The 25,571-nt window shown below is 51.8% G+C and overlaps 4 protein-coding genes across 9 annotated transcripts; 2 read left to right on the top strand and 2 right to left on the bottom strand.

Moving 5' to 3' along the window:
* The first annotated feature begins 218 nt into the window (after nt 1-218).
* Nucleotides 219-6,705, top strand: EFNA1 (ephrin A1). Its single transcript, XM_004436138.3, has 5 exons — nt 219-385; nt 3,746-4,041; nt 5,338-5,403; nt 5,565-5,615; nt 5,790-6,705. The coding sequence occupies exons 1-5, from the start codon at nt 294-296 to the stop codon at nt 5,900-5,902; spliced, it is 618 nt and encodes a 205-aa protein (XP_004436195.1). The 5' UTR covers nt 219-293; the 3' UTR covers nt 5,903-6,705.
* Nucleotides 6,706-7,700: 995 nt separating this feature from the next.
* SLC50A1 (solute carrier family 50 member 1) lies at nt 7,701-10,133 on the top strand. 4 transcript variants are annotated; one of them, XM_087442104.1, is made up of 6 exons: nt 7,701-7,863; nt 8,190-8,267; nt 8,407-8,530; nt 9,129-9,290; nt 9,551-9,670; nt 9,752-10,133. In XM_087442104.1, exons 1-6 carry the CDS (start codon nt 7,775-7,777, stop codon nt 9,851-9,853), a joined length of 675 nt encoding a protein of 224 aa, XP_087298230.1. In that variant the 5' UTR covers nt 7,701-7,774; the 3' UTR covers nt 9,854-10,133. The 4 variants fall into 4 exon arrangements, with proteins under 4 accessions (XP_087298230.1, XP_087298244.1, XP_004436197.1 ...); XM_087442118.1 differs by having other exon boundaries at nt 9,737-9,861; XM_004436140.3 differs by having other exon boundaries at nt 7,707-7,882.
* Nucleotides 10,134-10,550: 417 nt separating this feature from the next.
* Nucleotides 10,551-11,157, bottom strand: DPM3 (dolichyl-phosphate mannosyltransferase subunit 3, regulatory). Of its 2 annotated transcripts, none has more exons than XM_014791958.2 (2): nt 11,082-11,157; nt 10,551-10,905 (listed from the first exon to the last, which is right to left on the bottom strand). In XM_014791958.2, exon 2 carries the CDS (start codon nt 10,898-10,900, stop codon nt 10,622-10,624), a length of 279 nt encoding a protein of 92 aa, XP_014647444.1. In that variant the 5' UTR covers nt 10,901-10,905; nt 11,082-11,157; the 3' UTR covers nt 10,551-10,621. The 2 variants fall into 2 exon arrangements, with proteins under 2 accessions (XP_014647444.1, XP_087298255.1); XM_087442129.1 differs by having other exon boundaries at nt 11,013-11,083.
* An 11,210-nt stretch (nt 11,158-22,367) lies between these two features.
* Nucleotides 22,368-25,100, bottom strand: KRTCAP2 (keratinocyte associated protein 2). 2 transcript variants are annotated; one of them, XM_087442095.1, is made up of 5 exons: nt 24,928-25,100; nt 24,416-24,570; nt 24,217-24,280; nt 22,759-22,825; nt 22,368-22,520 (listed from the first exon to the last, which is right to left on the bottom strand). In XM_087442095.1, exons 1-5 carry the CDS (start codon nt 25,085-25,087, stop codon nt 22,400-22,402), a joined length of 567 nt encoding a protein of 188 aa, XP_087298221.1. In that variant the 5' UTR covers nt 25,088-25,100; the 3' UTR covers nt 22,368-22,399. The 2 variants fall into 2 exon arrangements, with proteins under 2 accessions (XP_087298221.1, XP_004436200.2); XM_004436143.3 differs by lacking the exon at nt 24,928-25,100 and adding an exon at nt 24,888-24,906.
* Nucleotides 25,101-25,571: the final 471 nt, after the last annotated feature.

Genomic DNA, 25,571 nt, shown 5'->3' with positions numbered 1-25,571 from the left:
AGCGGACACGCAGCGCTGAGCAGATTTGTCGGGACACAGGCGAGCGCTACGCTCCCCTCCCCTCCCCCGCCTCCTCCACCTCCCCAGCCCCCAAGCCCCAGGGCAGCCGCACGCCCGGCGGGGCGGGGCGGGGGCGGGGCGGGGTGTCGGCGGCGCCTGCCCAAAAGGCGGAGTCGCGAGGCTAAGGGGCCAGAGCAGTGAGCGCGGTGCTGACTGCGCGGTGGAGAGAGCCATCGGGAACCCAGACCCCAAGGAGCCCCCGGTTCTCGCCCGGCCTGGCCAGGCCCCGCGCTATGGAGTTCCTCTGGGCCCCTCTCTTGGGTCTGTGCTGCAGTCTGGCCGCTGCTGACCGCCACACCGTCTTCTGGAACAGTTCAAACCCCAAGTAAGCCCTGAGTCTCCCGCCGACAGCCTGGGCGCCCGGTTGGCACTGCCCCCCGCCCACCCGAGGTTAACTGTCCCGGCCAGCCCCTGCCTGAGTCTTGGGAGGTGACCAGAGGCGGGAGGGGTTGTAGATTTTCTTCCTTTCACTTCTCCCCCATACCTGGGAGCACCCCACCCCAGGGCAGGAACCTGTCCGTGTCTGCTTGTACAGGCACTATTTCTGCCCTTCCTTTCCTTCCCTCTGACACCCCTGTTCCTCCTAAGTGAGGGACCTATGCTGAACAGTTCCTGCCTCCAGCGTGGACGACCCTCCCTGGTCGCCAGGGCTCTTGTTCTAGGCCCTTCCACCAGGAAAGCTTCTGTGTCTCTCTTTGTGTGTCACTTGGGCATCTGCCCACACTGACAGGTACCTGATGTGACATCAGGAGTCAGCAGAATGCTCGCTGTGATCCTGGAAGGACCCCTCAGGGGGACCTGGGCTTCTGGCTTTAAGTGGTCATTCTTTAAGGTGACCCTGGAAAGTCCACCCACAAGGGACCTTTTGAGGTAGCATGAGTGAGGCATATGCTGTGTGTGGGTAGGCTGGGGGAGTCACCTGTTTATGAGGTTCAAGGAGTAACACTGAAGAGATGGGGACGGGAGGTCATGGGAAATGTTCAGGAGTGGAAGGGGTTAAAAGGGTTACAAAGCATTCTGGGCAGGAAGGAGTTAATTTCTCCTGCGCAGGTTTAGGGCTGTGAGGCAAATGGTACTGGGAGGATGAAGCTCTGTCGGACCCTTTGTTCTTGCCCTTGAGTTTTCTGAAGTTATGGGAAGAATATTTGCGGGAAAACAGGAGAGGGGGGTAGGGCGGAGCAGGGAGTGGAGGGCTGGGCAGCTTGCGGTCAGGAAAAACACTCCACGCAGCTCAGCCCCCAGCCCTAGCACGCCTGCCCCCCCACTCCCCTTGAGAAATATATTGTGCCAGCTTCCTCTGACCCTGTGGCAGCATTGCTTGGTGGGAGGTCTGTCGTCTGTGGCGTGTTGGGTGGGAGGGAACAGCTAGCTGCCAACCCCAGAGGGCAGTGCCCTTTTGCCCATCGGCCCAGGGGCAGCCTAGCCAGCCCTCCCCCATCCCACTCCTTGCTGCCTGTTCTTTGCTTCCTTGACCCAATCTTGTCCTAGTGGGAGAGAGCGAAGTCCCTGTTTATGCCCATGCCAGGTGTTGGCTAAAGGAGGAGGAGGGGACAGGAAGCCATGAGTAGGGAGGGGGGGACCCTAGCCTTTTCCGTTCCCAAGCTCCCAGGTTTCCTCTCTTTCAGGAAGGAGCCTCTTCCTTGCCCCCCCTCCCCGCCTTCCCTGACGCCGCTGCCCTCCTTTCCCAGATGAAGAGCAAGAGTCAAAGGAGTGCTAAACAGAGCAGAGTGTACCCCTAGGAGGAGGGTGATGGGTGCCCCAACCAAGCACAGCGTCGGCCCTGTCCGTCTGGCCACATACACACACAACTCTACCATACCTAGGACCAAAGAGAAGCCAGCCCAGAGTGGAGGCCACCGGCAGCCAAGTGGGCCCCAGCTTGGGGGCAAAGATGAGGTGGCCAGGAGCTGGGCGGGTATGAGGCCGGCATGGGTGACTCAGGGCAGTGGGCATCGTCCCTGGGATCTCCAGGCCCCAGGCAGGGGGCAGCGTGGGGAGAAGGGCGGTGCCACTGGAAGCTAGGCACTGGCCTCCTTGGTGCTGGAGGGGGCAGGTACCCCGCCCATTCAGACCTGCCAGCTCCCTTTACCTGGAGGACAGTGCCCAGGGCAAGTGGGCCGTGAGCCATCCTGGGGTCCTGGGGGCTGTCCACATTTGACAAGGTAAATTTTCACAGGTTCTCATGAACGCTGGGGCGGGTGGCAGAGGTGGATGAGGAATGAGTCAGTGCCCGTCACGGGAATGGGGGAAAGACGCCAGGCCCAGAGCTGAAATACCTGTTCTGAAATGGCTTCTATGTTTATCTCTCCAGAGAGGAATTTTAAAAGCCTCTCTCTGCTCCTCTCCTCTCTCTCCCTCTCCCTCTCCCTCTCCCTCTCCCTCTCCCTCTCCCTCTCCCTCTCCCTCTCTCTCTCTCTCTCTCTCTCTCCCCCCCTCTCTCTGTCTCCCTCTCTCTCTCACTTACTCTTTTCCCCAGGGTGGGGGAGGGGCCCTGGTAAGCCTAGCTTGAGCACTGGCATGCTGCTGCAAGGCCAGGCCTCTTAAGGGTCATGCTGACTGGGCAGTGGGTGCCCACCTCAGAGGCCCCTTGGCCTAACTCCTGCCCCTCCGTCCCCAGTCATGCCCAGGGCTTTGCTTTGAAGCAAGTTGGCAGCCAACTCTGCTGAGTTTCTAGCTGGCAGTACTTGGGGGAATTCAGAGAAGCTGACCAGCTTGGAGAGGGAGGTGGGGAGGTACTTTTCCCCCTCCTAGGACCCCACCCAGACTGGAGCCAGGTGTCTGGAGCTGGGGGGGAGGGGCCGGTGGGCAGTCAGGCTGGAGCCTGTGGAGCCTGGGGGGAATGGGTTGGGGGAGGGGAGCTGGCTCCACCTTGGGAGGAGGTTAGGGGAGAGCTGTCTCAGAATGGAGCAGTCTCCAGCATTTCTGGAGCTCATCTCAAGGGAGGTGCCTTTTGGAGATAAAGGGACAGGGATGTTTTGGGGTGCTTTGAGAGAAGTGGACAAGGAGACATGAGCATAAATTTGAGTAGCTAGAAGGGGAGATTTGAGGGGACTGAATGAATTGATGAAAGTGATTTAACTTAAAGGATTTGGGCATTATCTGTGGGCCTAGGTATACTGGGGGCTTGGGGGAAAAAATGAAGCTGAGAAATGTGAAATATACTCAAAAAAAAAATGAGAGGAATAAGAGAAGTGAAGCCATAGGTGTGTTGGGAGCCAAGTGCTAGCATGGTAAAGAGAAAGGGTTACCTGATCCTGATTCTAGAATGGGCCAGAAGTGTCTGAGACTGAGATCTAATAGCATTTAAAAGAGCAACCGGTAGAACAGATTTGGGGAAATATTTATGGGTAGAAGAGAATGATGGGTGAGCTAAGGAAATACTTAGAAGCCCATCCTTGGGTAAATATCAGGGGGTTATGAGAAGTGCTTTGGTACCTGAAAGATACTAAGTGGACGCTATTTAGAGGATTAATGACAGACACTGATGGTGGCGAGAATGTTTGGAGATGGTGGAAAGATACTTAAGAGATCAAGATCAGTAAATATTGGGAGTAGAGATTTTTGAAAAATTTTGGGGGTGCAAGGATCCGGTGTGAAATGTGAGGGGTCATGTAAACATTTGGAGGCTCAAGGCTCTGGTCTGGCTTCTGAGTGACCACCTGCTTCCTCCCCCCTGCATGCCCAGGTTCCGGAATGAAGACTACACAGTACACGTGCGGCTGAATGACTACCTGGACATCATCTGTCCGCATTACGAGGATGACTCTGTGGCAGAGGCTGCCATGGAGCGGTACACGCTGTACCTGGTGGAGCGTGAGCAGTACCAGCTGTGCCAGCCCCTGTCCAAGGACCAGGTCCGCTGGCAGTGCAACCAGCCCAGTGCCAGGCATGGCCCGGAGAAGCTATCTGAGAAGTTCCAGCGCTTCACACCCTTTACTCTGGGCAAGGAGTTCAAAGAGGGACACAGCTACTATTACATCTGTGAGTGCCCGGAGGCATGCACACACTGGGGGACACAGCTGGCATGATGCATACGCTTGGATCCATGCTTAGTGGGGAGTCAGGCAGCAGAGAGCCCCTTCCAATCCTGAATTCTATTCTCAGTCATTCACATTTCAAATGTGGAGTGAGCTTCTACTGTGTACTGGGCACTCTGCTTGGCACCACAGGCACAGAGATAAATAAAACACTACAGGCTCCCAGTCCTCAAGGGAGCTGGGAAGGGATACACATAGGTTAACAGACCATTAGAACAGTATGATATAGAGAACAGGAGCACAGGGGCCCTGGAAAACGACCTGGGTACCTGCCAGGCAAGGGGGGCTTAAAGAAGGCTTCCCAGGGAAGATGATCCCAGAGCTTAGGACAAGCAGAGGAGCTGGCCAGGCATGAGGGGATATGTGCAAAAGAAGCATGGCATCCTCAGGGAACTCGTTATGGTTCAGCCTGGCTGGAGTAGGAGGGACACTGGAAGTGGGGAGAGATGAGCTTGGAGAGGTGGACAGAGCAGATCATGGGGGCCTAAGAAGTGCTAAGGAGTTTGGACTTTATCCTGAGGGCAGTAGAGAGCCACTGGTGGATTTTAAGAGTTACAAGATCTGGGGCCGGTCCGGTGGCATAGGGGTTAAGTGCACGTTCTCCACTGCGGTGGCCTGGGGTTCGCAGGTTCAGATCCTGGGCACGCACCGATGCACTGCTTGTCAAGCCATGCTGTGGCGGCGTCCCATATAAAGTAGAGGAAGATGGGCATGGATGTTAGCCCAGGGCCAATCTTTCTCAGCAAAAAAGAGGAAGATTGAAATCGGATGTTAGCTCAGGGCTAATCTTCCTCACCAAAAAAAGAAAAAAAAAAAAAAGAGTTATAGGATCAGCGCTTCACACCCTTTACTTCACACCCTTTGTGTAGAATGGATCCAGGCCTCACCCATTCAGTAGGGCCTAGGCAAGGGGAGTATAAAATGGCCTAGGTAAGGGAGCATATTGTGAAGGCCTCACCTGACTTCAGGCTAGGAGGAGTGAAGGATGGACTGAGGGGAGGGGACAGTGTCTCTCTTCTTTTTACTGCCACTTCTAAAGCCAAGGGTTATTCCAAAGAATGGGAGGTTGGGCTGAACATGGGGCAGAAAGTGAGCACAAAGTAAGGAAGGTAAGAATCAAAGGTTAGAAGAGAGGGATCAAAATGAGCAGGGACTGAGAAGGCAGGACCAGAGGCATTTGTGCTTCTGTTTTCTTCCAACAAAAGTTCCTTTCTTAACACCCTGTGGGTTTATCTTGCAGCCAAACCTATCCACCACCAAGAAGACCGGTGCTTGAGATTGAAGGTGACTGTTGATGGCAAAATCAGTGAGTGTCAGGGCCCTGTGGCCTCCTTCCTCCACCTCTGTGCTGGGCCTGGTCTAGGGATCTGGGATGGTAGAGAAGTCTCACTGCCCAGCCCACCCAGCACTTGCACCCCTCTGCCTCCCGGGTACAGTACCTGATGTACGGCCACCCTTGTCTTTCAGCTCACAGTCCTCAGGCCCATGCCAATCCCCAGGAAAAGAGACTTCCAGCAGGTAGGTCACTGGAGCAAATTGGGCCTGGGGCACAAAAGCGGATCTGTTTCAGGAGGTTGGGTACAGGAGATGGCTCCTTCGCCAGGCAGGGGCTGCAGAAACCTTGTTGGGCTGAGGGCCAGTGCCAGTAGTGGGGCCGCTCACTTTGGGGGCCTTTGCCCTCTCACCTTGCAGATGACTCGGAGGTGCAGGTTCTACATAGCATTGGTCACAGTGCCGCGCCCCGCCTCTTCCCATTGGCCTGGGTTGTGCTGCTCCTGCCATTCCTGCTGCTGCAAACCCCATGAAGGTGTGAGCCACATCTGGCCTAAGGATTGGAACTGGACTGAGGAGGCAGGGGCAGGCACCCAGCACCTGCCTTGGGGCCCCTCCCAAAGCCCCAGTCCTGGGAACCACTCCCACCACATGCACAAGCTGCCACCCAGCAGCCTCAAAACGGGTCAGTATTAAGGGTTTCAACCCAAAGGAGGTCGGCAGGTCTGGCAGTGCCATCCACACCTCCACCTCAGAGGGACGGACGAAGAAGTGGGGACAGTCCTTTTCCCGCCATTTCTGCCCTTAAGCCAAAGAAACAAGCTGTGCAGACATGGCCTCTTAAGAAGGGCGCTGTGGGAGCTGAGCTGGAAGGGGCCTGGGGTCATGCGGATGGACACCGAGCTTGGCAAAGATGCCCCTCCCAGAGAGAGCCAGGATGCCCAGATGAACTGACTGAAGGAAAAGCAAGAGACAGTTTCCTGCTTGGGTGCCAGGGACAGGAGAGGCAGCATGCTTGGGCTGACCCAGCATCTCCCCCAAGGCTGTGGAGCTGCCATGGAGAGGTTTGTAGCTAGGCACTGCATCCTCTCCCATCATGGGGCAGCACTCCCCAGAGCTGTGCCAGTAGGGTGGCTATGTCAACTTAGAGTGTAGCTGAAAGGGCAATGCCTACGTGCACAGAGTCTGTGCCTAGAGTGTTGCCTGAAGGGCAGGGCCCATGTGTACAGGATCTGTATATAAACTTTCTGTGTGTCTGTTCTGATTTCTACAATTGGATTTTTTTTATACAATGTTCTCTGTCTCAAAATAAAGCAATGTGTTTGGTTTTTTTGGACATGCTTTTCTGCCCCTCCATCCTAATTTATGACCATTGAGTCCCTGCTAGGTGCTAGGCTCTGTGCCACACCAGTAGCAACTGGGTTTGAATTTTTTTTCCTCTCTGGAAAGCATACATACCCCTCACCAGCCCAAAAGGGTGAGCTGTTTCCTCCTCTGAGGGTTGTCCAGGACAGGAGTGCTCCCCAGAGTAGTCTCTCAGGTTCTAGGCTGCACCCCCACTCTGGAAGTTCTTCCTGTCCAACCTCTACCCCACTCGCACCCCCACAAGCGCTGGGCTTTGGCACACCGTTCTCAGATACTCATGCTGTCGGGTGAGTCAGGGCAGCCGCTCAGGGGAGCGCCTGCTGAAGCATGCGGCCCCGCCCACAGCCCCACCGAGACGTGTGGGAGGCTGGGAGGCAAGGTTCCCAGCAGCAAGTCGCTTGGACTAAGGGGTTAGTGATCCGCGCTTCAGTGGACTGGCCAAGTCTTGGAAAGTTGGCAGTGTGGCTGAAGGGGGTGGGCACCTGACAGATTTGGTGATTCCTGGCAATCCCTGTTTCTTAGGGGAGAGACTGGGAAGAGTCTTCAGCAAACTGGGAAAAACCTCTCAAATCCTGGGTGACTCAGGTTCTGATCTGGAGCTCTGGATGGGAAGCGTGTTGAAATCTGGTTGGGTCTAGCAAGCTTTTGTTTTGAGGTCTACCACGTAGGCTCACGGGCCTGTGGCAAAGAGTTGAGGCTGTGGGTCTAGGTGATCCAAGAGGTAAGCAGAGAGTGAGCAGCGGCGTGTGCCGGGGACAAATCGAGGAGCCCTCGCAAGGGGACCGGCCGGGATCTGGAAGGCAACCTCAGGACTAGGAATCCAGCGAGCCGGCAGCGAGTCGGCAGGGGCGGGGACAAGCGCTCGGAGGGGCGGGGCCTGAGTTCCGGCTCGACGCTCTAGGGGTGGGCAGGGTTCCGGTTCAGTTTCCGGGGGGACGGCCGAGCGCGCGGGGGCGGAGCCAGGGTCGCGGGGGGGCGGGGCTCCGGCGCAGCGGGCTCCGGCGCCCCTGGCTCCGGACCCAGCTACCGTAGGCCGGGGGATGAGCGCTGGATCCGACCTCTGGAGGCATGGAAGCGGACGGCATGACCGACTCGCTCCTTTCCGGAGCTTGCGTGCTCTTCACCCTCGGCATGTTCTCCGCAGGCCTGTGAGAGCGCGGCCCGGCTGGGCTAGGGCAGGAGCAGGAAGTCAGGAAAGGCGAGAGGGGGAACAGAGACGTGGCCGCAGCCCCGGGCTGCGTCCGAAACCTGGAGTCAAAGTGGAATCGGGTCGAGGGGCCCGGGTACAAGGGCGAGGCTGGTCACTTGACCTGAGGGAGAAAGCAAGGGAGCTGAGGGCGGGGCTGGGGGTCTGCAGTTGTCTGGGGAGGATGACAGGTATCGGGGATCTCGACTCCCCAGCAGCCTGGTTCTGCCTTCCTACCTCTCACCCCTGCCTTCCGGGCCCCGTTACAGCTCGGACCTCAGACACATGCGGATGACCCGGAGCGTGGACAATGTCCAGTTCCTGCCCTTTCTCGCCACGGATATCAAGTGAGAGGGCGACTACTGTGGCGGGAAAGGCTATCTGAGGGAGGTGGGGGAGGGATGAGGAGGAAGGTGGAAGAGGCCCCTTGGGTCCCCCTCCCACACTCAACCCCGCGGACGAATGTCTCTCCCCTCCACACTGTAGCAACCTGAGCTGGCTGAGTTACGGGGCCTTGAAAGGAGACGGGACCCTAATCATCGTCAACTCCGTGGGTGCTATGCTTCAGACCCTGTATATCTTGGTGTATCTACACTACTGCCCTCGGAAGGTAGAGACCCTCCCTTGGACCCACTTCTCCGCTGCACATCCTGCATTGCTGGCAGCACAGATGTTGCTTCCTAGAAGACTGTAATAGGCTGGCACTGCCACCTTTTCCTGGAAGGCGTCTCCAGCCTTGCAGTCCTCCTTCCTCCATGAAGCCAGCCTTCTGAGACTCCCACATCACCCCCCATTCTGGCAAACCTAGTAGCTCTGCCAAGCCTGATGCTGCCTAGTTGCCCAACAAGCTGAGGGGAAAGGGCCTTTGTCTCTGATAGTTCCTTCAGAGCCAGGGTCAGTGGCTGAGAATCAGATGATCAGCTCTGCTTCCCCATTCAATCACACAAGGATTTATTAAGCTACTGTGTGTACCAAGCTCAAAAAAACGGTATCTTTCCCTCCCCTAGAAACCTCCAGTGTTGTGGGTGGGTCAAACATATGATCAAGTCACTGGTGGGAGAGGCTGTGACAAGTGCAATACTGAAGGCTTAGACAAAGGTTGGCTCCCTCACTGGTGCATGGGAGAGGGCAGGATGAATTAATTCCAGCAGAGGAGTCAGAAAGGGTTCCTGGCACATCTAGAGGTAAGGCTATTCTCTCCCCTGCAGCGTGGCGTGCTCCTACAGACTGCAACCCTGCTGGGGGTCCTTCTCCTGGGTTTTGGCTACTTTTGGCTCCTGGTGGCTGACCCTGAGGCCAGGCTTCAGTCGCTGGGTCTCTTCTGCAGTGTCTTCACCATCAGTATGTACCTCTCACCACTGGCTGACTTGGTAAGTGGGGGTATCCAGGGAGGTGAGGGAGATAGGAAGGGTCAGGCTCCCATAGCCAGACTGTAGCTTACACTCCAGAGGAAGGGAAGAACCAAATCCCGGAAGGAGACAGGGCAGTAGACGTGGGTAAGTGGGAGGCAGGAGGGAAAGATTGGGTAACAGAAGATGAAGGAGGAAATTTTTTTCTGAGCAAATTCTTAGGCAAGGTGGGAGCTTTACTATGTGTCTGGGCTAGGAGTATCGTTCATCCTTTCCCACAGGCCAAGGTCATTAAGACTAAATCAACCCAAAGTTTCTCCCTCTCACTCACCATTGCCACCTTCCTCGCCTCTGCCTCCTGGACCCTCTATGGCTTTCGACTCAAAGATCCCTACATCATGGTAAGCAGGACAGGGATGGGGTGACAGGTGTGCAACGTGGAAAATCAGCTCCTCTCCTCATAACAGCCCTTGTGATTTCAGGTGCCCAACTTTCCAGGAATCGTCACCAGCTTCATTCGCCTCTGGCTTTTCTGGAAGTACTCCCACAAGCAAGACAGGAACTCTCAGCTCCTACAAACCTGAGGCAGTTCACATGACCACTGGCCACCTCAAGGCCAACCTGTTACCAAAGAGAGCTCGTTTCAGCTGTTCCTGCTGACCAGATCCACGGGTGCAACGGGTTTGGGGAAAGAAAGAGACAACTTTGAGAATCGAGGGACCAAAGAAAGAGCTTTACTTAGAAGATATGGGTGGGACTTGAGAGATGAATCACTTTTATTTTTTCAAGATTATATTTTTTAATTTTGGAGGTTGGGGTGAAATCTTTAGAATGTGCCTTAAAATAAACTGTTTCCTACCCGTGCCCATTAAGGCTCATTCTCTATTCAGTGATTCTAAACCTGCCTGGTTTGGTGAAGGGTAGAGGTGCACTGCCCGATCCAGTTACTCTGGGGCTGAGAGGGTTGGGTCAGAAAACATTTCAGCAAGAAGTTGGAAAGACCTAGGAAGGCCTTAAAAAGAAGAGAGCTTGAATGTTATGAAGAATGGAAGTTAGGCTTCAAGAAGTACTTCCCAACAAGGTTAAAAAGGACCAGGAAAGTGAAATGCCATTTCCATCCTGAGAGATCTTGAGAAGGGGACTTAGCCTCCTTTGGAGCAAAAAGGAGGACCACCAGCAGAGTGCAAAGATAAAGGCTGAGACAGCCTCAGGAAGGTGGCTCCTCTACCTCTCACTCGCACACAGAAGCCCCAATTCCCATTCTCCATACTCAAACCAAAGTTAGAAAATAAACTTGCTCTTTAATGGGGGATGGGAGAGCGGATTGTCCTGGCGAGAATGGGGTTAGGGTGTCAGAAGCGCATCCCCCTGCGGGCCAAGTCAGCTCGGGCCTCCTGGATCTGGCCCTGCAGCTCGCGGGCGGCGTCCTCGCAGTCGTGAAAAGTGGCCACGCGATAGCCCACAGTGCCCAGGGCGTAGCAGCCAGCGGACACCAGCAAGTAGGCGGGCAGTGGCCACAGGACCTCCTGGCATGACGAGGGCAGCTCCAGGCCCAGGGCTCCCATGGTCAAGGCCGCCCAGGTGGAGCCCAGGAGCGCCAGTCCCCAAAGCCACTGTCCTAATTTCGTCATGGTCACTGCGGGAAGAGAAAGCAGAGCTCGAGGTTCCTTCCACCTCTCTACCCCCGCTTCATTTGAGACCCACTCCCTGTCCTTCTCCCTCACCCACCCCCATGTCACCTACCCTCGATGCCATTCCGCCATCGCAGGCACGCTCCCCACCCTCTCGGTTCAGCCCTCAACCTACATTTACCTGTTTGCCGCGCGTCTCCCTTTCTTCTCTCCGCTCCGACGTCAGCGTCCGGAAGTCCTCTACGGCTCGCGCTCCGCCTCCGCGAGGGCTTCTGGGAGTTGTAGTCCTCTTGGCGGTGCCTGGAAGACTCGCGCTCGCTCTCTTTATCTAGGCTGGCTTCAGCGGGCTCTGTACCGCAAACCTCGGCGTGCGTCCCCACGGGCTTCGGTACTGCTTCTCTCCCCCAGGGCCCCGCTCCAAGCTGGCATGGGGCTTGAGGACACCCTCAAACCTTGCAACATTGGAACAAGGTGCGAATGTAATATTGTTCCCCTTAAACTCACTTCTGCACAGAAATCCCATTCATTCATTCACTTCTCTTTTATTATTTTATAATAATTCTTTTATATTCTTTATAATAATTCTTTATAATATTCTATATATATTATATTTATAAAGAATATAATATAATTCTTTATAATAATTCTCAATATTCTTTTATAATAATAATTCTTTTTATTCTTCTTTTATTCTTTTACTCGAATGTTTCTTGAGTGCCCTGATAGACTTTGGAGAAGGAGAGATGTCAAGACACTCGGCCGCACCTGGGGTGGAGGGGTAAAGCAGGAGTCAGGAATGCAGATGCATTGACAACTAACCATGATGCCTCAAGATGGGTGTTAGAACAGAGGTTGTCATATTTTTAAAAAGAAATGCAAGGGAGCAACCAGTACAACTTGGAGTTGGAGGAAGAAGGGCTCCAGGGCTCGAAGTGTCTATAAGAAAAAAAAGTGTGGGGACAGAGGAATTACCTGATGTGTTTAAGGTCCTGAGAGAAGGTGTATACATCTTTCAAAGAGTTTTGGGAATGAATTCATGATAAGTATATAGAAAACAAGTAAAAGAAAAGGTCAGACAATTATCAACCAGAGGGAAAATAATTATAAAAGGAAAGAGAATTGATAAAAGCCTGTCTGGTAAAGACCCCTAGGAACCTAACTGTAGTTGAACAGAGTTAGGTTTATTAACTTGCTGCTGCAAGAGAGAGCTGTGGGGACTCTGTGGGGACACCAGAGGAACTGTGGGGTGGCTCATCAAAGGAAAAAACAGGGTCATTACAGGCTATGGGAAAGGGTTGAGTTTAGGTAATATTTAAATGACACAGTGTTTTAATAGGTTCCAGGTAAGCATGGTTGTAAGCCAAGGAATCAACATCAAGCCTGGGCTGAGAAGAGGACTGAGGGTCCACTGGAAACCACAAAATTAAAATAATTAATTTTAGATAATTATGTAAAAGATAAATCTATAATTAAGATAAATGTAGAATATTGTGTTCAAAACCCCATTAACTGAAGCTTTGCACCTAGGTTGGAAATCGAGCCTTCTTCTCTGTGTCGAGGTAATCCACATGGCTCAGACCTCCAGGCCAGAGTGGGATGTTCCATTCTCACTGATTGATTTCAAATAGCAAAGTTTGTGACTGTATGATTTTATTTTATTTTATTTTTTATTAAGGTCATATTGGCTTTTAACATTGTGTAAATTCAGACCTACATTATTATATTTCAGTTTTTGTATAGACTGCATCGTGTTCACCACCAATAGTCTGGTTTTTATGTGACCGTAAGATTTTAGAGAAGTTTCTCAGCCCCATGTCCTTGATGTTAATTAACAAAAGCAGTTTTTACAGATTCACAGAGTTTTAGTACAAACATTACATAAATCAGCTGTGAAGAATATTTTCACAGCCATAATAATGTAAACACTGAGTGTTGATTTAACTAAAAATTGGAATATATTTGAATTGAGAGGGGAGGGGAGGGGAATAGATTAGCAGAATCAGGATCAGAGAGAACTGTGTCCTCATCTTCCATGACAAGCAGTCAATTGATTATATCTAAAATAGAAAAAAGAAATAATAGGGCCGGCCCCGTGGCATAGCAGTTAAGTGGGCAAGCTCTGCTGCTGGAGGCCCAGGTTCGGATCCTGGGCGCACACCGATGCACCGCTTGTCAGGCCATGCTGTGGTGGTGTCCCATATAAAGTAGAGGAAGATGGGCACGGATGTTAGCCCAGGGCCAGTCTTCCTCAGCAAAAAGAGCAGGATTGGCATGGATGTTAGCTCAGAACTGATCTTCCTCACAAAAAAGGAAAAAAAGAAAAGAAATAATAATGTGAGCATGTTATTTAGAAATGTAGAGGTAAGTACCAAAAGAAGCAGCCAAGAAACTTGAGAGTGGTTTATGGAGGAGCATGTAGGGGTGGGACAGGTGGAACGGGACTGTTTTCATTAAATGCCTTGTAGAACTAGTTGACTTTTTAAACTATGCAAATTCTTTTGTTAAAGTGAAAATTAAGAAAATAAAAACATTTTTAAAAACTTGCTATATGAACTTCAAAGCCCCACCCCCACTCCCCATTTCCCCCAAAATCCTTCTGGTTGCTCACTCAAGACCTCACTGGTCATAATGACTTTCAGCACAGTTCCGGGGCTATGCATCAGCTTTGCAGACCCAGAAATTCTATTCGCCCATAGTAGACCTGGCCCTGAAAGACTGCCACTCCCCAGAAAATTTTGGGGGTAAAGATAATGAGAAAGAGCTTGCCCTGCAACACATAAAGACCAATAATAAATTATAATGTTATAATAATAATCAGCAGCAGAAGAGTAAACATTCACTGAGGGGCTATTATGTGTCATGCCCTGTGCAACACTGTCATGTTTAATTTTCACAACAAGCTGCAGGACGTACTTTTATATCCCCTTGTATGAAGAAGGAAACCAAAACAGAGAGATGGTAAAAGGTAAGTGACTTGCCCAAGGTCATGCAGTTAGTAAGTAGCAGAGCTGTGCCATCCGACTCAAAACCATGTGCTTGGTAATTTCCCCCTCCTGGGTCACTGGTACAGGAATGGGCAGACAGGGATCATCATAGCCCCTGACATTCATTGATTGATTACTCTGTGCCCGGCACTGTAATGAGTACTTTAGGTGCATTATCTCATTCAATCTTCACAGCCACCATATGAAGTAGGTACTATTATTATCTCCATTTCACAAATGAGGAAACTGAGGCACACCCCAGCTAATCTGACTTCAGAGCCTGCAAACTTTGCCACTACAATATAGCACCACCCTCCCTAGATCAATGGAATGGAATAAAAAGTAAAGAAATAAATCAAACATATACCAATTTAGCATATGATAGAGATAGCATCTCAAGTGAGTTAGAAAGATGGATTGTTTGAAAACCATTTGCAACTGGCTTACCATTTGAAAAAGTACATTAAGTTAGATTTCAGCCTCACATCTTATACCAAAATAAATTCCCAGTGCATTAAAAACATTTGAATATGAAAAGTGAAACCCTAAATATGCCACAAGAAAAATGTGGGTACATATTTCTCTAATGTTCAGCTCAAGCATCATGTTCTCCCAGCAGCCCTCCTGGGCCTTGACCCTGTCTGGCAGGGTTGGTCGCCATCTTCCTCCTCTGAGCCCCCACAGCATGTTTTATAGGTGGCACTTACCATGTTGAGCTGTAGGTTTTTAGTTTCCCTGCTTGGCCTGCCCAAGACTATTGTATCTCCAGGACCAAGTGCAGTATGGGAAACCCGGCAAGGCTTCTAGAAACATAAGATGAGGGACAGAAGAAAGTTAGCATTTGATGGTCTCCAGGCAAACTGACCCGGCTTTCTTGGTCCCAGGAAATATAATTACTCCAGAGACTCCCATGTGCCAGACACAGGGTCTTGGCCTTGGATAGAATGAGACAAAAGCCAGCAGATTCTTATGGTCCAACTCCTTTCTCTTCAATCTTTTTGCTGTCATCACCCTTCTGCTGTCATAGCAGGACACAGTACACATGATTATGGCAGGGCCTGAGAGGCAGTGCAGCTTGGGGGTTAAAAGTTTGGGCTTTTAGAGCCCAGTTGTCTGAGGTTGGGTCCTGACTCTTTGCTTTACTTAGCTATGTGAACTTGGGCAAGCAATTTAACCTCTCTGAGCTTCCGTTTTCTCAGCCGTACAATGAAACCAATAATTGATCCTCCCTGGTAGGGTTGCTCTCAAGATTAAAGAAGATAATGTAGGTCGGGTGCTTAAAACAATGTGTGGCATTTGGGAAGCGTGCAATGGGTATTAGTTAGTCTTGTTATAAATAGCTGCCATTAGTTACATCTCAGGGCTGAGGACACACCTTAGCCTCCACAGCGTTTCTCCAGCCTCCCTACCATCACTCACAAACCATTTTCTGAGATAAGTTTCTTCTGCAGATGACTGAGCTCATGTTTGTTGGAGTTTTCTGCTTTTGCAAGCTTTGGTTTCAGAGGGAAACAAATTCCAAATCTGGGAGCCCTCGTTCTAGAGTGCACTGAAGATGGGGGAATAGGCAAAATTACATACAAAACAGAGGAGAGGATTGACTGTCTGGAGGGAAGTTTTGTTTTGTTTTTTTTTTTTTAATTTTTTGTTTATTGCAGTAACATTGGTTTATAACATTGTAAAAATTTCAGGTGTACATCATTGTACTTCTATTTCTGCATGGACTACATCATGTTCACCACCAAAATACTAATTACAACCCATCACCACACACATGTACCGAATTATCCCTTTCACCCTCCTCCCTCCCCCCTTCCCCTCTGGTAACCACCAATCCAATCTCTGTCCCTATGTGTTTGTTTATTGTTGTTATTATCTACTACTTAATGAAGGAGGAGGGAAGATTTTATAGGGGCCCTGAAGGCCGAGCTGATACTGGAAAGATGAGTAAGAGCAATTCAGGTGGGGGGCGGGGCGTGCAAGGCCAAGGAGAAGCTGGAACAAAGGCACAGAGTCATGAGAGTTCATGGTGAGTAATCCTTTGTGGCTGTCTCTGGGACAAAGACTGCTTCATGGGGGAGTGGTGGGAGATGAGGCTGGAAAAACAGGCCAGGGCCAGGCTACTAAGGACCCCTTAAAAGTATTTGTGTTGGGGGGGCTTGGTCCTTCAGATCAGCAGCTTCACCCCTTAGAAGAGTGGGTGACCTCCAGGTGTGCCTGTGTGTATCGCGTCAGGCAGTAGAGCTTTCTGAGTTCACAGGTGCCACAGTGATTACTGGGTCCTTGGGGAAGGTTCCAGGAGTCAGGTTGTGTTGACTCCATCCCTGTCCTTAGGGCACCCACAGTTCCGTAGAGGCAACAGGACAGACATAAACGTAATCAACAAAAACAGATACTTACAAAATTACAGCCAGGCTTTAAAGGGAAAAGGTAGATAAGAGATTGTGCTGCATTGGAGAAGGGACCAGATGAGTCAGGATTTCCAAGAGAAGGTAAGCTAGAGCAGACCAAGATGGGACAAGATGATAGTCTGAGGGAAGAGGGACCCAGCAACAGGACTGGCAGCTGAAATATTTGGCTGATTCTGGGGATTCAGCAACTTGGAGTTGATGCAGGGTGGAAGTTGGGTTTCAGCAAAGAGCTCAAAGTATGACAATGGTATGTTGCTAACGAGGTTCTTTGTTCTTTTAACAAATATGTATTGAACACCTACTGTACGTCAAGCAGTGTTCTAGTGAGCAAAACAGACAAATGCCCTGCTTTCAGTGAAGTGGTGGGAGAGAGGAGAAACAAACAAATATTTAATATATCAATTAGTGAGAAGTACTGTGAAGAAAAATATAGCCAGATAAGGGGCTAACAGGTGACCGAGTGTACTACGTTACACAGCAGAGTCATCAAGGCGTCTCTGAGAAGGAGACATTTGCATGGAAACCTGAATGACGTGAAGGAGGGAGAAATGTAGATATCTGCGGAACGAGTGTTCCAGCAGTGGGAACAGAAAGTACAAAGGGCTCGAGGTGGAAGCACATCTGGCACAGGGAACACACGGAGGCTGGGGGTGGGATGGAGTGGGCATGGGGAAGAGTGCAAAGAAATGAGGTCAGAGTGGTGGGGGGCGCCAAATGGTGTGTTGTAACCATGTGTTGTAACCACACTGGTTAAGCAACAAGGAGGCACTAATGGATCTGGATTTCAACTCTAGCCCTGCTTTCACTTATAAATCTTGAGCAGGTTGTTTTAACCTTTCATTTTCATTTCACTAAAATGAGTGTATTAGTCAGAGTTCTCCAGAGAAACAGACCAATAGGATGTGTATCTATATATGGTCCAACTGAAATATATAAAGAAATTTATTTTAAGGAATTGGTTCATGCAATTACAGAGGCTGGCAAGTCTAAAATCTGCAGGTTCTCACTCTGTCAAACCTTGACTTCCTCTTGACCTGGGATGGGAGCAGCGGGTAGAGGGCTAGGTCCCAGCCTAGGTCCCAGCCTAGATGAGCATAGACACAGCTGGGGAATTGAGCAGGCTGGAGACCAGGGAGAGAACCAATGTTGTGGTTCAAGTCCGAAGGCTGTCTGCTGCTGAATTCATCTTGCTCTGGGGAGATCAGTCTTTTGTTCAATGTAGGCCTTCAGATTGGATGAGGCTCACTGGCTTTATGGAGGGCAATCTGCTTTACTCCTAATTTAAATGTAAATCTCATTCAAAAACACCCTCACAGAAACATCCAGAATAATGTTTGATCAAATATCTGGACACCCTGGCCCAGCCAAGTTGACACATAAAATTAACCATCACACGGAGTAAGAATATCAGTTTCATAAGTTGAAGTGGAGAATATCCGTAAAGCACTAAGTACATTGACTGGCAAGTGGTAAATGCTCAAAGTTGTTGTTGTCATCACATAGGGAAAAAAATAACAACAAATACCTAGTAGGTCAAGGACAATGCTAGGCTCTTCCCCATCATTATTTAATTCAGATCTTCACCACACCTGAGGTAGGTATTATCCCCATTTTACAGCTGACGAATTGAAGGTGCAGAGAGGTCACTCAACTTGCCCAAGGACCCTTACCTGGTAGGTGTCAGAGCCAAAACTAGAACTCAGGTCTGTCTGATTTCAAGACCCGGGCTCTTTGCTGCTGTCCCACATCCTGTCTAGAACCTGAAACTGAGTCAGAAGAAGGCCCAGGTCACAGAGGCTGGAAGTGGCAGCTGGAACTGAGAGTGGGAAGGGGAGGGGTCTCCCTGTGGGGTTACGCCTAGACCCTCACACAAGGGTGTACACACACCTCAGGCCCAGAAATTCCCTTGAAGCAGCCTGAGTCAACCCTCACGGCAACTCTTGGCCCAGAAAGGGGATGTGTGTAAGGTTTTTCTGTGGGATCCTGGCCTGTGCAGACAGGAATCCTGCTCTTCAGTCCCTCCTGACAGCACAGCCTCAGCCTCAGCCTCTAATGGGCGGGGGAAACTTCCCCTGCTCCTGCAGCTTATTTGAGGTGAGGGGAGTTCTCAGAGACGGGCTCCTCACAGGCCATGAGGGCCATTTGACTCTGTCCTTATTGTCACACAGGGCCTCAAATTTAGACTTCTGATGTTATCTCCAAGTGTGGTTCCAGACCGGCACACTGTTACTCTCTCATAGGGCAGAAAGAAGTGACTACCGTACAAGTGATCTCACTTTCATTATTCAATTTTCAACTATATACAAAAGCAGAAAGAATAGTACAATGAATGTGATATGCCCATTATCATAGGACTTTACATTATAACATAGGGCCTGCAGTTTCTTGTAAGGAAAAATTTCTAAAAATCCTGTAATGATCTTGTGACTAGCAACATTATACTGTATTGTAATTTTGTGTTAAAAAGTATTAATTTGTTAAATGTAAACGTTCAAACATGCCTGTTTTTTTTCATTTTCAAGTGTATCTGGAGCCTCAATAGATAGAAGGGACCTGGACCTCTCTCCATCTTTCAGAGGACCTGTCTCCCAGGGAGCAGTTGCTGAGAACTGCGGGCCCAGGTAGAAGAGAGTTGGAAGGATGCCCACCCCACGCCTGAGTGTGCAGAGGCTGGGGGCAACAGCTGGCTCTACGCTCGGAAAGCTCTACACTCCGCCTCTCGCCAGAGGGCAGGCCTGCAGCAATTGCCCTTGGCCCTTCACAGCAGGCGATGCGGGTGCCTAACTCTAGGGCCAGGTAGGGGGTTTCTCTCTCTGCCTCCGCAGGAACCAACCAAATAGCATTTACAGTGCAACCTCTGTGTGGCCGGCTTGCTCTCAGCCCTGTGGGGGTGGGAGGGTGGGAGTTGGGAGCACGATCTTGGCCCTGCCCCCTGAGGAACTTCCAATCTGCTGGGAGGGAGGCAAAGAAATGCACCTGAAGTGGGAGCAATTAAGTGCCACCAACTGTGCCTGCACAAGGGCTCCAGCCATTGTTGGCTTAGGAGGCGGCTTCGTGAGTGACCCTAAGTCAAGGAGGAGTGTGCACAGGGCAGGCCGGCCCGGAGGTCCCCAAGGGCAGGGCCTCCGGCTTCCCATTCTTTCGTGGTTCCCCCAGCGCCCAGGGTCTGCTCGGTTCACAATGAGCTTCAATGCTCGCTTTTGACTGAACCTTTCCTCTTTGTATCTGTCTCTGTGTCTCTCAGCATCTCTGTCTCTATGAGTCTCTGGCTCTCTCTTGTTTCCCAACATCCTTCCCGAGCCCCTGGGGAGCACTGCTGGGGGGGCTGGGCAGTGGGAACGGGACAGCGTCCTGTTCTCACCAAGGACAATAAGAGCCGGAAAGGGCTGGAGCCAAGGCCTGGCGCGGACTCCCCCTCCCTGCCTGCCCTGGGCACTCCCACCCCCCGCTCTGACCCTCTGGCGTGCCCTAAATGCCAGGCATCCCCTCATGCCAGTGACAGTCAGAGGGGAGTCCAGCCTCTGCCCGGGCCGGGGAGCCCCCTTGTCTCACCTTCCCACTGCCCTCTTCTCAGGTGGCATCACCTCCTGCCCCACGGAGCGCGCCTCCCAGGCCAGGAGCCTGCTGGAGTGGCCTCCCCACCAGCCTCCCCACTCGCATCCAACACCCCCTCCCCTTGTATTATTTACTCCTGTTTCCGGAGCTGGCGGCGGGTGCCACGGGTGTCGGGGCCACGTGTGAGGGAGCAGGAGGAAACATCTGGCTTCCCTCTGTCCTCTAGGGGCAGGACCGCCCCTCTCTTCCCCAGGCCTCCAGCCTCCGGGGTGGAGCGGAGCCCCAGGAGTCCAGGGGCCAAGAGGTTAGCACCTTTGCCCTTCTCACCTTCAGGTCTTCAGAAGCCATGATGGCCTCATGCCCCCTTACTTAATGATGGTGATTAGGTGACTGGGATCCCCATCAGGGTTAATTGGTAGGTCAGGTGCAAGCAGCCTGCACTAGGCACCCCAGAGATAGGCTGGGTGGAGAGCTGAGCCCGGCGCCAACCTGCCTTGTAAATGCACCCATTCCCTGAGGAAGGGGTCATTATTCCTGGGCCACATGCTGTCCCTGTTGCCTACACAGTGGGTGGCAGCAGGTGCCCAGATCCCTTGGCATTGCCGAGGCACCTGCTTTCCGGCTCCTCCCCACGCTCCCCTAGCCCGACCCCACCCAAGCTCTCATCTTGGAAGGCGTGGTGCCCTCAGGTGGCCAGATCCCCTGGGCGTGTCTCTTCTCCCCTGGGCTGGGACCTGGCCCTGTGCACACTGCTCCCACCCCAGGTAAGGAGAAAGTCAGTGTTTAACAGAGTGAGATTTAGAACGAACTCAGCCTCCCCATAGGTCCGGGACCCATTTTGGACCACCTCTCCTCTTCCTCCCCGAGAGGGTCCTACATACTGCAACCCCCCAACCATCACTAGCTAAGTTGGAACCTAGAGCTGCCCTTCCCTCTCAGAGAGGCTCTGGTCTCCACTGAACTCTCTTTGCCTCCACTCTCAGCCTAGGGGAACAAAGAGACTTGCTTCATGCTTCAGCCCTCCCAAGTGGGCCAGTCTTTCAGGTCCTCCAAGGTTGGCTTCCACATGGAGGTTCTCAGCAAAAACCCTGAGACCCAGCAGCAACCCTCCCCAGCCCTCAGGGCAGCCTTGCAAAGGAGTGTGGCCAGTCTTTCCGAGATGTGAGCTCGTGGCACCCTCTGCAGGCATCCTGGGTAAACTGCAGAGCACTCCCTCAGACTAGGGACAGAGCAAAGGTCTGGGATTCTGGCTACAAATGGGAGTAGGTGGGAGGGGGGGGCCTCTGATTATAGCAGGGGGGCCTCTAATCCTTGACAAGAACCCCTCCTTTGACTTACTTCTTTATCTTCATTGGGTATTCTTCCCTAACTTAGGGACAGCCCATGTACAGGATTTTCTGTTCTAGAAGGGCAGGTTCTATTCAGCCAACCCACCGGTCTTTACAGCCCATTATCAGGCACTGTGGAGAATACAAAGCTGACGAAGGCATTGTATGCACCCTAAACCTCACGCCATCCAGCAGGAAGGGTGCCCAGGTGTCCCAAAGGACAGGTACTCTGGACAGAGGCACTCCTCATGGCAGAGCATGGACAGAGTAGTTCCTGGGAAGCCATATCCCTCATTTCCATGAAGGCTGGCTCAGAGGGTGGCCTTGTCCCTATTGTTTTATATACAGTCACGTACCACATAATGATGTTTCAGTCAACAACAGACGGCACATACGACAGTGGTCCCATAAGATTAGTACCATATAGCCTAGGTGTGTAGTAGGCTACACCACCTAGGTTTATGTAAATACACTCTATGACGTTCGCACCATGAAATCGCCTAACGACGCATTTCTCAGAAGTTATCTCCATCAAGCGACACACAACTGTACTTTGCTAAAACTTAGGAAGTTCCTAATCTCTTAGTTACGAGACAGGGAAAAATGAAGGCACCAGAATAAAGAGAATGGGGCAGTGATCAACCTCAGGAGTCTAAACACAGGCATCCATCCATGCTGGAGTAGAAGAGATGGGTCCATGAGGGCAACATCAGTTAAGGAATTCTCATCCTGGGCTTAGAGCAGAAAGGGGCGGGGGTCTTCTCCGCTCATGGTGGGGTGTTGGAGTAACAAAACCCCCACAGGTGTAAATGGAACCCCATGGGGAGGTGCGGGGGTGAGGGGCCTTTCCTTCCTGCCTCTTCTGTTCCAAGGTCTAGTACAGTTCTGCCGGGCAGGCCTTCTTGCAGTGCAGCCTTTACCCCTTTTCCCAAAGGTCAAGACTGCAGATCATTCACGCACATTTCTTCCATGATGAGACTCTTACAGAAGCATATGCCACTCCTGTGCCTGGCAAAGTGCCTGGCACTGGCAGCACTCAATAAATATTTGGAAAAACGAACCTTGGAGAAAGGAGAGCCCCCCCACACACACAAAGTCTGCAACAGCAGGTGCCCATCTGCCCCAGCATTCTGCACACCCATGCAGACACTGGCAGAAGAGGCTCACAGCATATCACAGCTCACAGAGCTACAAAGAATCGACTTTATTGGACATTCAGGGTCAGTTTCTCTTTTTGCCCTTGCCTGTAACCTTGGCTGGTGTGAGGACTGGAGCTGTTGCCTGGTACAGAGTGGAGGAGATCTTGTTGATGTAGTACAGACCAACCATGGAGAAGATGAAGCTACAGAGTGAAGACAAAAAGGTCATGGCATCATTGGACATGCTGTCAGCCTGGTGCCTCCTAGGGCAGACACCAGCATCAGGGAAAGAATCCAGGCTCAGGTTTAGGAAAATGGGGAAGGGGAAAGGAGGGAGAACCGAGGGGGAGGGAGGTATGGGGAAGGTCTAGAACCATCACAGGAGGATCCAGTGTCAAAGAAGAGGGTGCTGCACCCCTTACCAAGCTGTCAGGCACATACCAGGTGGTAACACACACTCGGTGGATGAGGCCGGATGCAAACAGAGCCAACAGGAGGCAGAGGAGAACTGGAGAAGCAAGAGGGGACAAGAAGGGTGGTGGTCAGAATGGAAATACCAAGCATTCATATGTGGAGTCTAGGAGAAATCTGGGGCCCTCTGAATCTCAGGGAACCTGCTTGGAGGAGTATGGCATGACAAGAGCAGGAGGATGGCCTTAATGATGCCCAGGACACGGAGAGAGGAGATGCACAGTCATTACCAGCTCTGTCCCAAATATCACTTAACTTCCCTATGCTGGCTTTCCTCTGATACAAAGAAAAAGGAAAGGCGATAGCAGAATCTGAAGGGCAAGGCTTGGGGAAGAGGTTCAAAGCCTTTCCAACAGAAGCCAGCCAATGGGGATCAATTCATTAAACTGGCTGGCCAGTGGTGGAAGTTGAGGGCCTCACTCCCTGGACACAGGTTGGAGGACAGAGTGTCTGGATACACATGCCCATCGGGGCAGGAAAGGGTCTCAGGATATCTAGAGTAGGACTGGAGAGAAGGTGGAGGGGCAGAAAGCAAGGGCAAACCCCACCTGCCCAGTTGGGGAGGGCAGCCAAGTGGGCCAAGAACCCTGCCCCACAACAAAGGTTTCCTTCAGAAGCAAATGAAGACAATACACATGGAAACAAAATCTAACAGAGGGAAGTCCTGGGGCTGTGTGGAAGCAGCCCTGAAAGTCTGCAACAGGGCTAAGTGGAGAGAGCAAGACTTAGCAGAGGGGAGAGAAAGGAGGGCAACAGTGATAGGTCTCTGTCCTACCAGATGAAGGCTTCACACGAGATTGCATCTGCTGCCAATTTTGAGCATGTGGCATTCCTTAGGTGATCTGGCCTTGATGCCTAATTTGCTTTATGAACTTAATTCTCCATAAATAACTAAATCATCAATTTTGATTACACGGAGTAAAAACAAGGATCATTTCAAACAGAAAACAACCTAACCATTACTCTAATCTGGCCAGGATTCCTGCTGACATAGAAATTTGGTGTATCTAATACCTAGGCTCTTCACAATCATCACAAATAAACAGAATTCACTAATATTGGGTCAGTGTCACATCAGAACCCCTCAATGAACTCGTCTTGCTGTTTCGTCTGGTGGGGAACAAAGAATACCACCCCATGGATATATACAAAACAGGCCCAACCTTGTCTGTTCCTCTCAAACCTTCCCTGGGAACTGGCCAGAAGGTAACTGAGTTTCTTGCTTTCAGAGGCCTTCTCTTCCAGCTCCAATTCCAGGAGCTAGATAGGGTGTTGGATCCAAAAGAATCATCTGTCTCCAGGCAGTCTTAGTAAACATATTTCCTTCTCCTACACAACCTTTACCATCTAAGCTCCTGGAAATTCAGTACTGTGTTGGGACAGGTTGGAGGAGAGGGTTCAAATACACAACCCCCTATTTTCACTTACTCTCGGGGAAGATCTTTGCTTGGAATCCTTTGCCAAAGACAAGATTCTCCAGATTATTGAAGGCCTGGGTCGCGGGAGTTAAGGAGTGGGGCGTGCAATGGGAGCAGAGCTGTGTGGGTAATGGGAAGGGCACAAGCCTGCGTGGCCCTCCACCCTTCCTACCCGCAAACCCCTCTCCCCACTACCGCTGGGAGGATACAGTGAGAGAGAAGACGAAAAGGCCGGACCCAAGCAGGCCCCCCTGGATGGTGAGCCACTCGGTGGAGGCCAGCTGGCGGCTGTACATCTGCATCCCAGCGAAGAGCAGCAGGGACAGGAGGGAGGAGAGCGCCAGCGAGGTGCCCGTACCCACCACTGGAGGGGATGAGAGAAGAGACGGAGAGTCAGGCCCGGCCCTCTCCCTTCAGGAGCCGCAGGCAGATTCGACAGGTGCCCGAGCTCAAGGGCCCGACAACTTCCGAGCACTCCGGGACTAAGCCACACTCCCCAACTCCCCGCGACCCCCAGGAATTCCTCAGCCCCGGACACCCTGAATCCTCCGATCCCGTGGAAACACCCGCCCCCTGCAACCCAGGACACGTCAGCGCTGTGGGGAGAGTACCGGGAAAGCTGGTCCGCCCCAACTCCGACCCCTACTAGTCTGCCAGAGAAGAGCCCGCCCGTCCTGTTACCCATTCTGCCCAGCCCGCAGGTCCAGTCGGCGCCTCTGACCAAGAAAAAGCGGAGCCGAACCGGGAGCGGTTGCCTGTGCGCATGCGTCAGCGATCCAAGCGGACTTGCTTCCCTCAAGTCTTCCTCTTTCTCTCTCTCTCTCCCAGCCTGGACGCAGCGCCCTCTTCCGGCAAGGAGGAAATATTGTGTCGAAAAGCATCTTGGGCCACCGCCCTGGTCCCCCACCCTTCCCCGCGTCCCAAGCATCTGTCGCCTCTCATGCAAGCCGCACTTAACTCTTCAAGTCACTGGGACCTTGGCCCATAGTCTCTAGCCCACTTCTGTCTTCTTTGCCATTTATGTCATCTCTGGTGCCTGTTCCTCAATCCTCCCTCCCCCATGGTCATTGCCCTGACATCTCAACTAGATTCTTGGCCAAACAAAAATTTAGTCCTCTCATCTTGGAGCCCATCTTTCTCTGAAACTATCTTCCCGCTTTATACGAGTAAAATTAGGAGCCAGTGAAGAATGTGAACATAAGAAGTGTCTCTCCTCTCAAATAGCATTCCATGTTACCCAACCCCCCAAGTGCCTTCTGAGAACCACGTGGGGAGAACTATTTCCCACCTCCTACCCCGACCGGCGCTGTTCGAGGCTGGTCCCTGGAGCATGCGCAGTGACATCTCACCCCCACCCCCCCCCCC

This window comes from Ceratotherium simum, chromosome 2 (assembly GCF_057802395.1).
Source record: "Ceratotherium simum simum isolate JZ-2026a chromosome 2, ASM5780239v1, whole genome shotgun sequence".
NCBI classification, from domain to species: domain Eukaryota; kingdom Metazoa; phylum Chordata; class Mammalia; order Perissodactyla; family Rhinocerotidae; genus Ceratotherium; species Ceratotherium simum.
The sequence above is the reverse complement of the archived record's forward strand: the minus strand, read 5'-3'. Positions and strand labels throughout refer to the sequence as shown.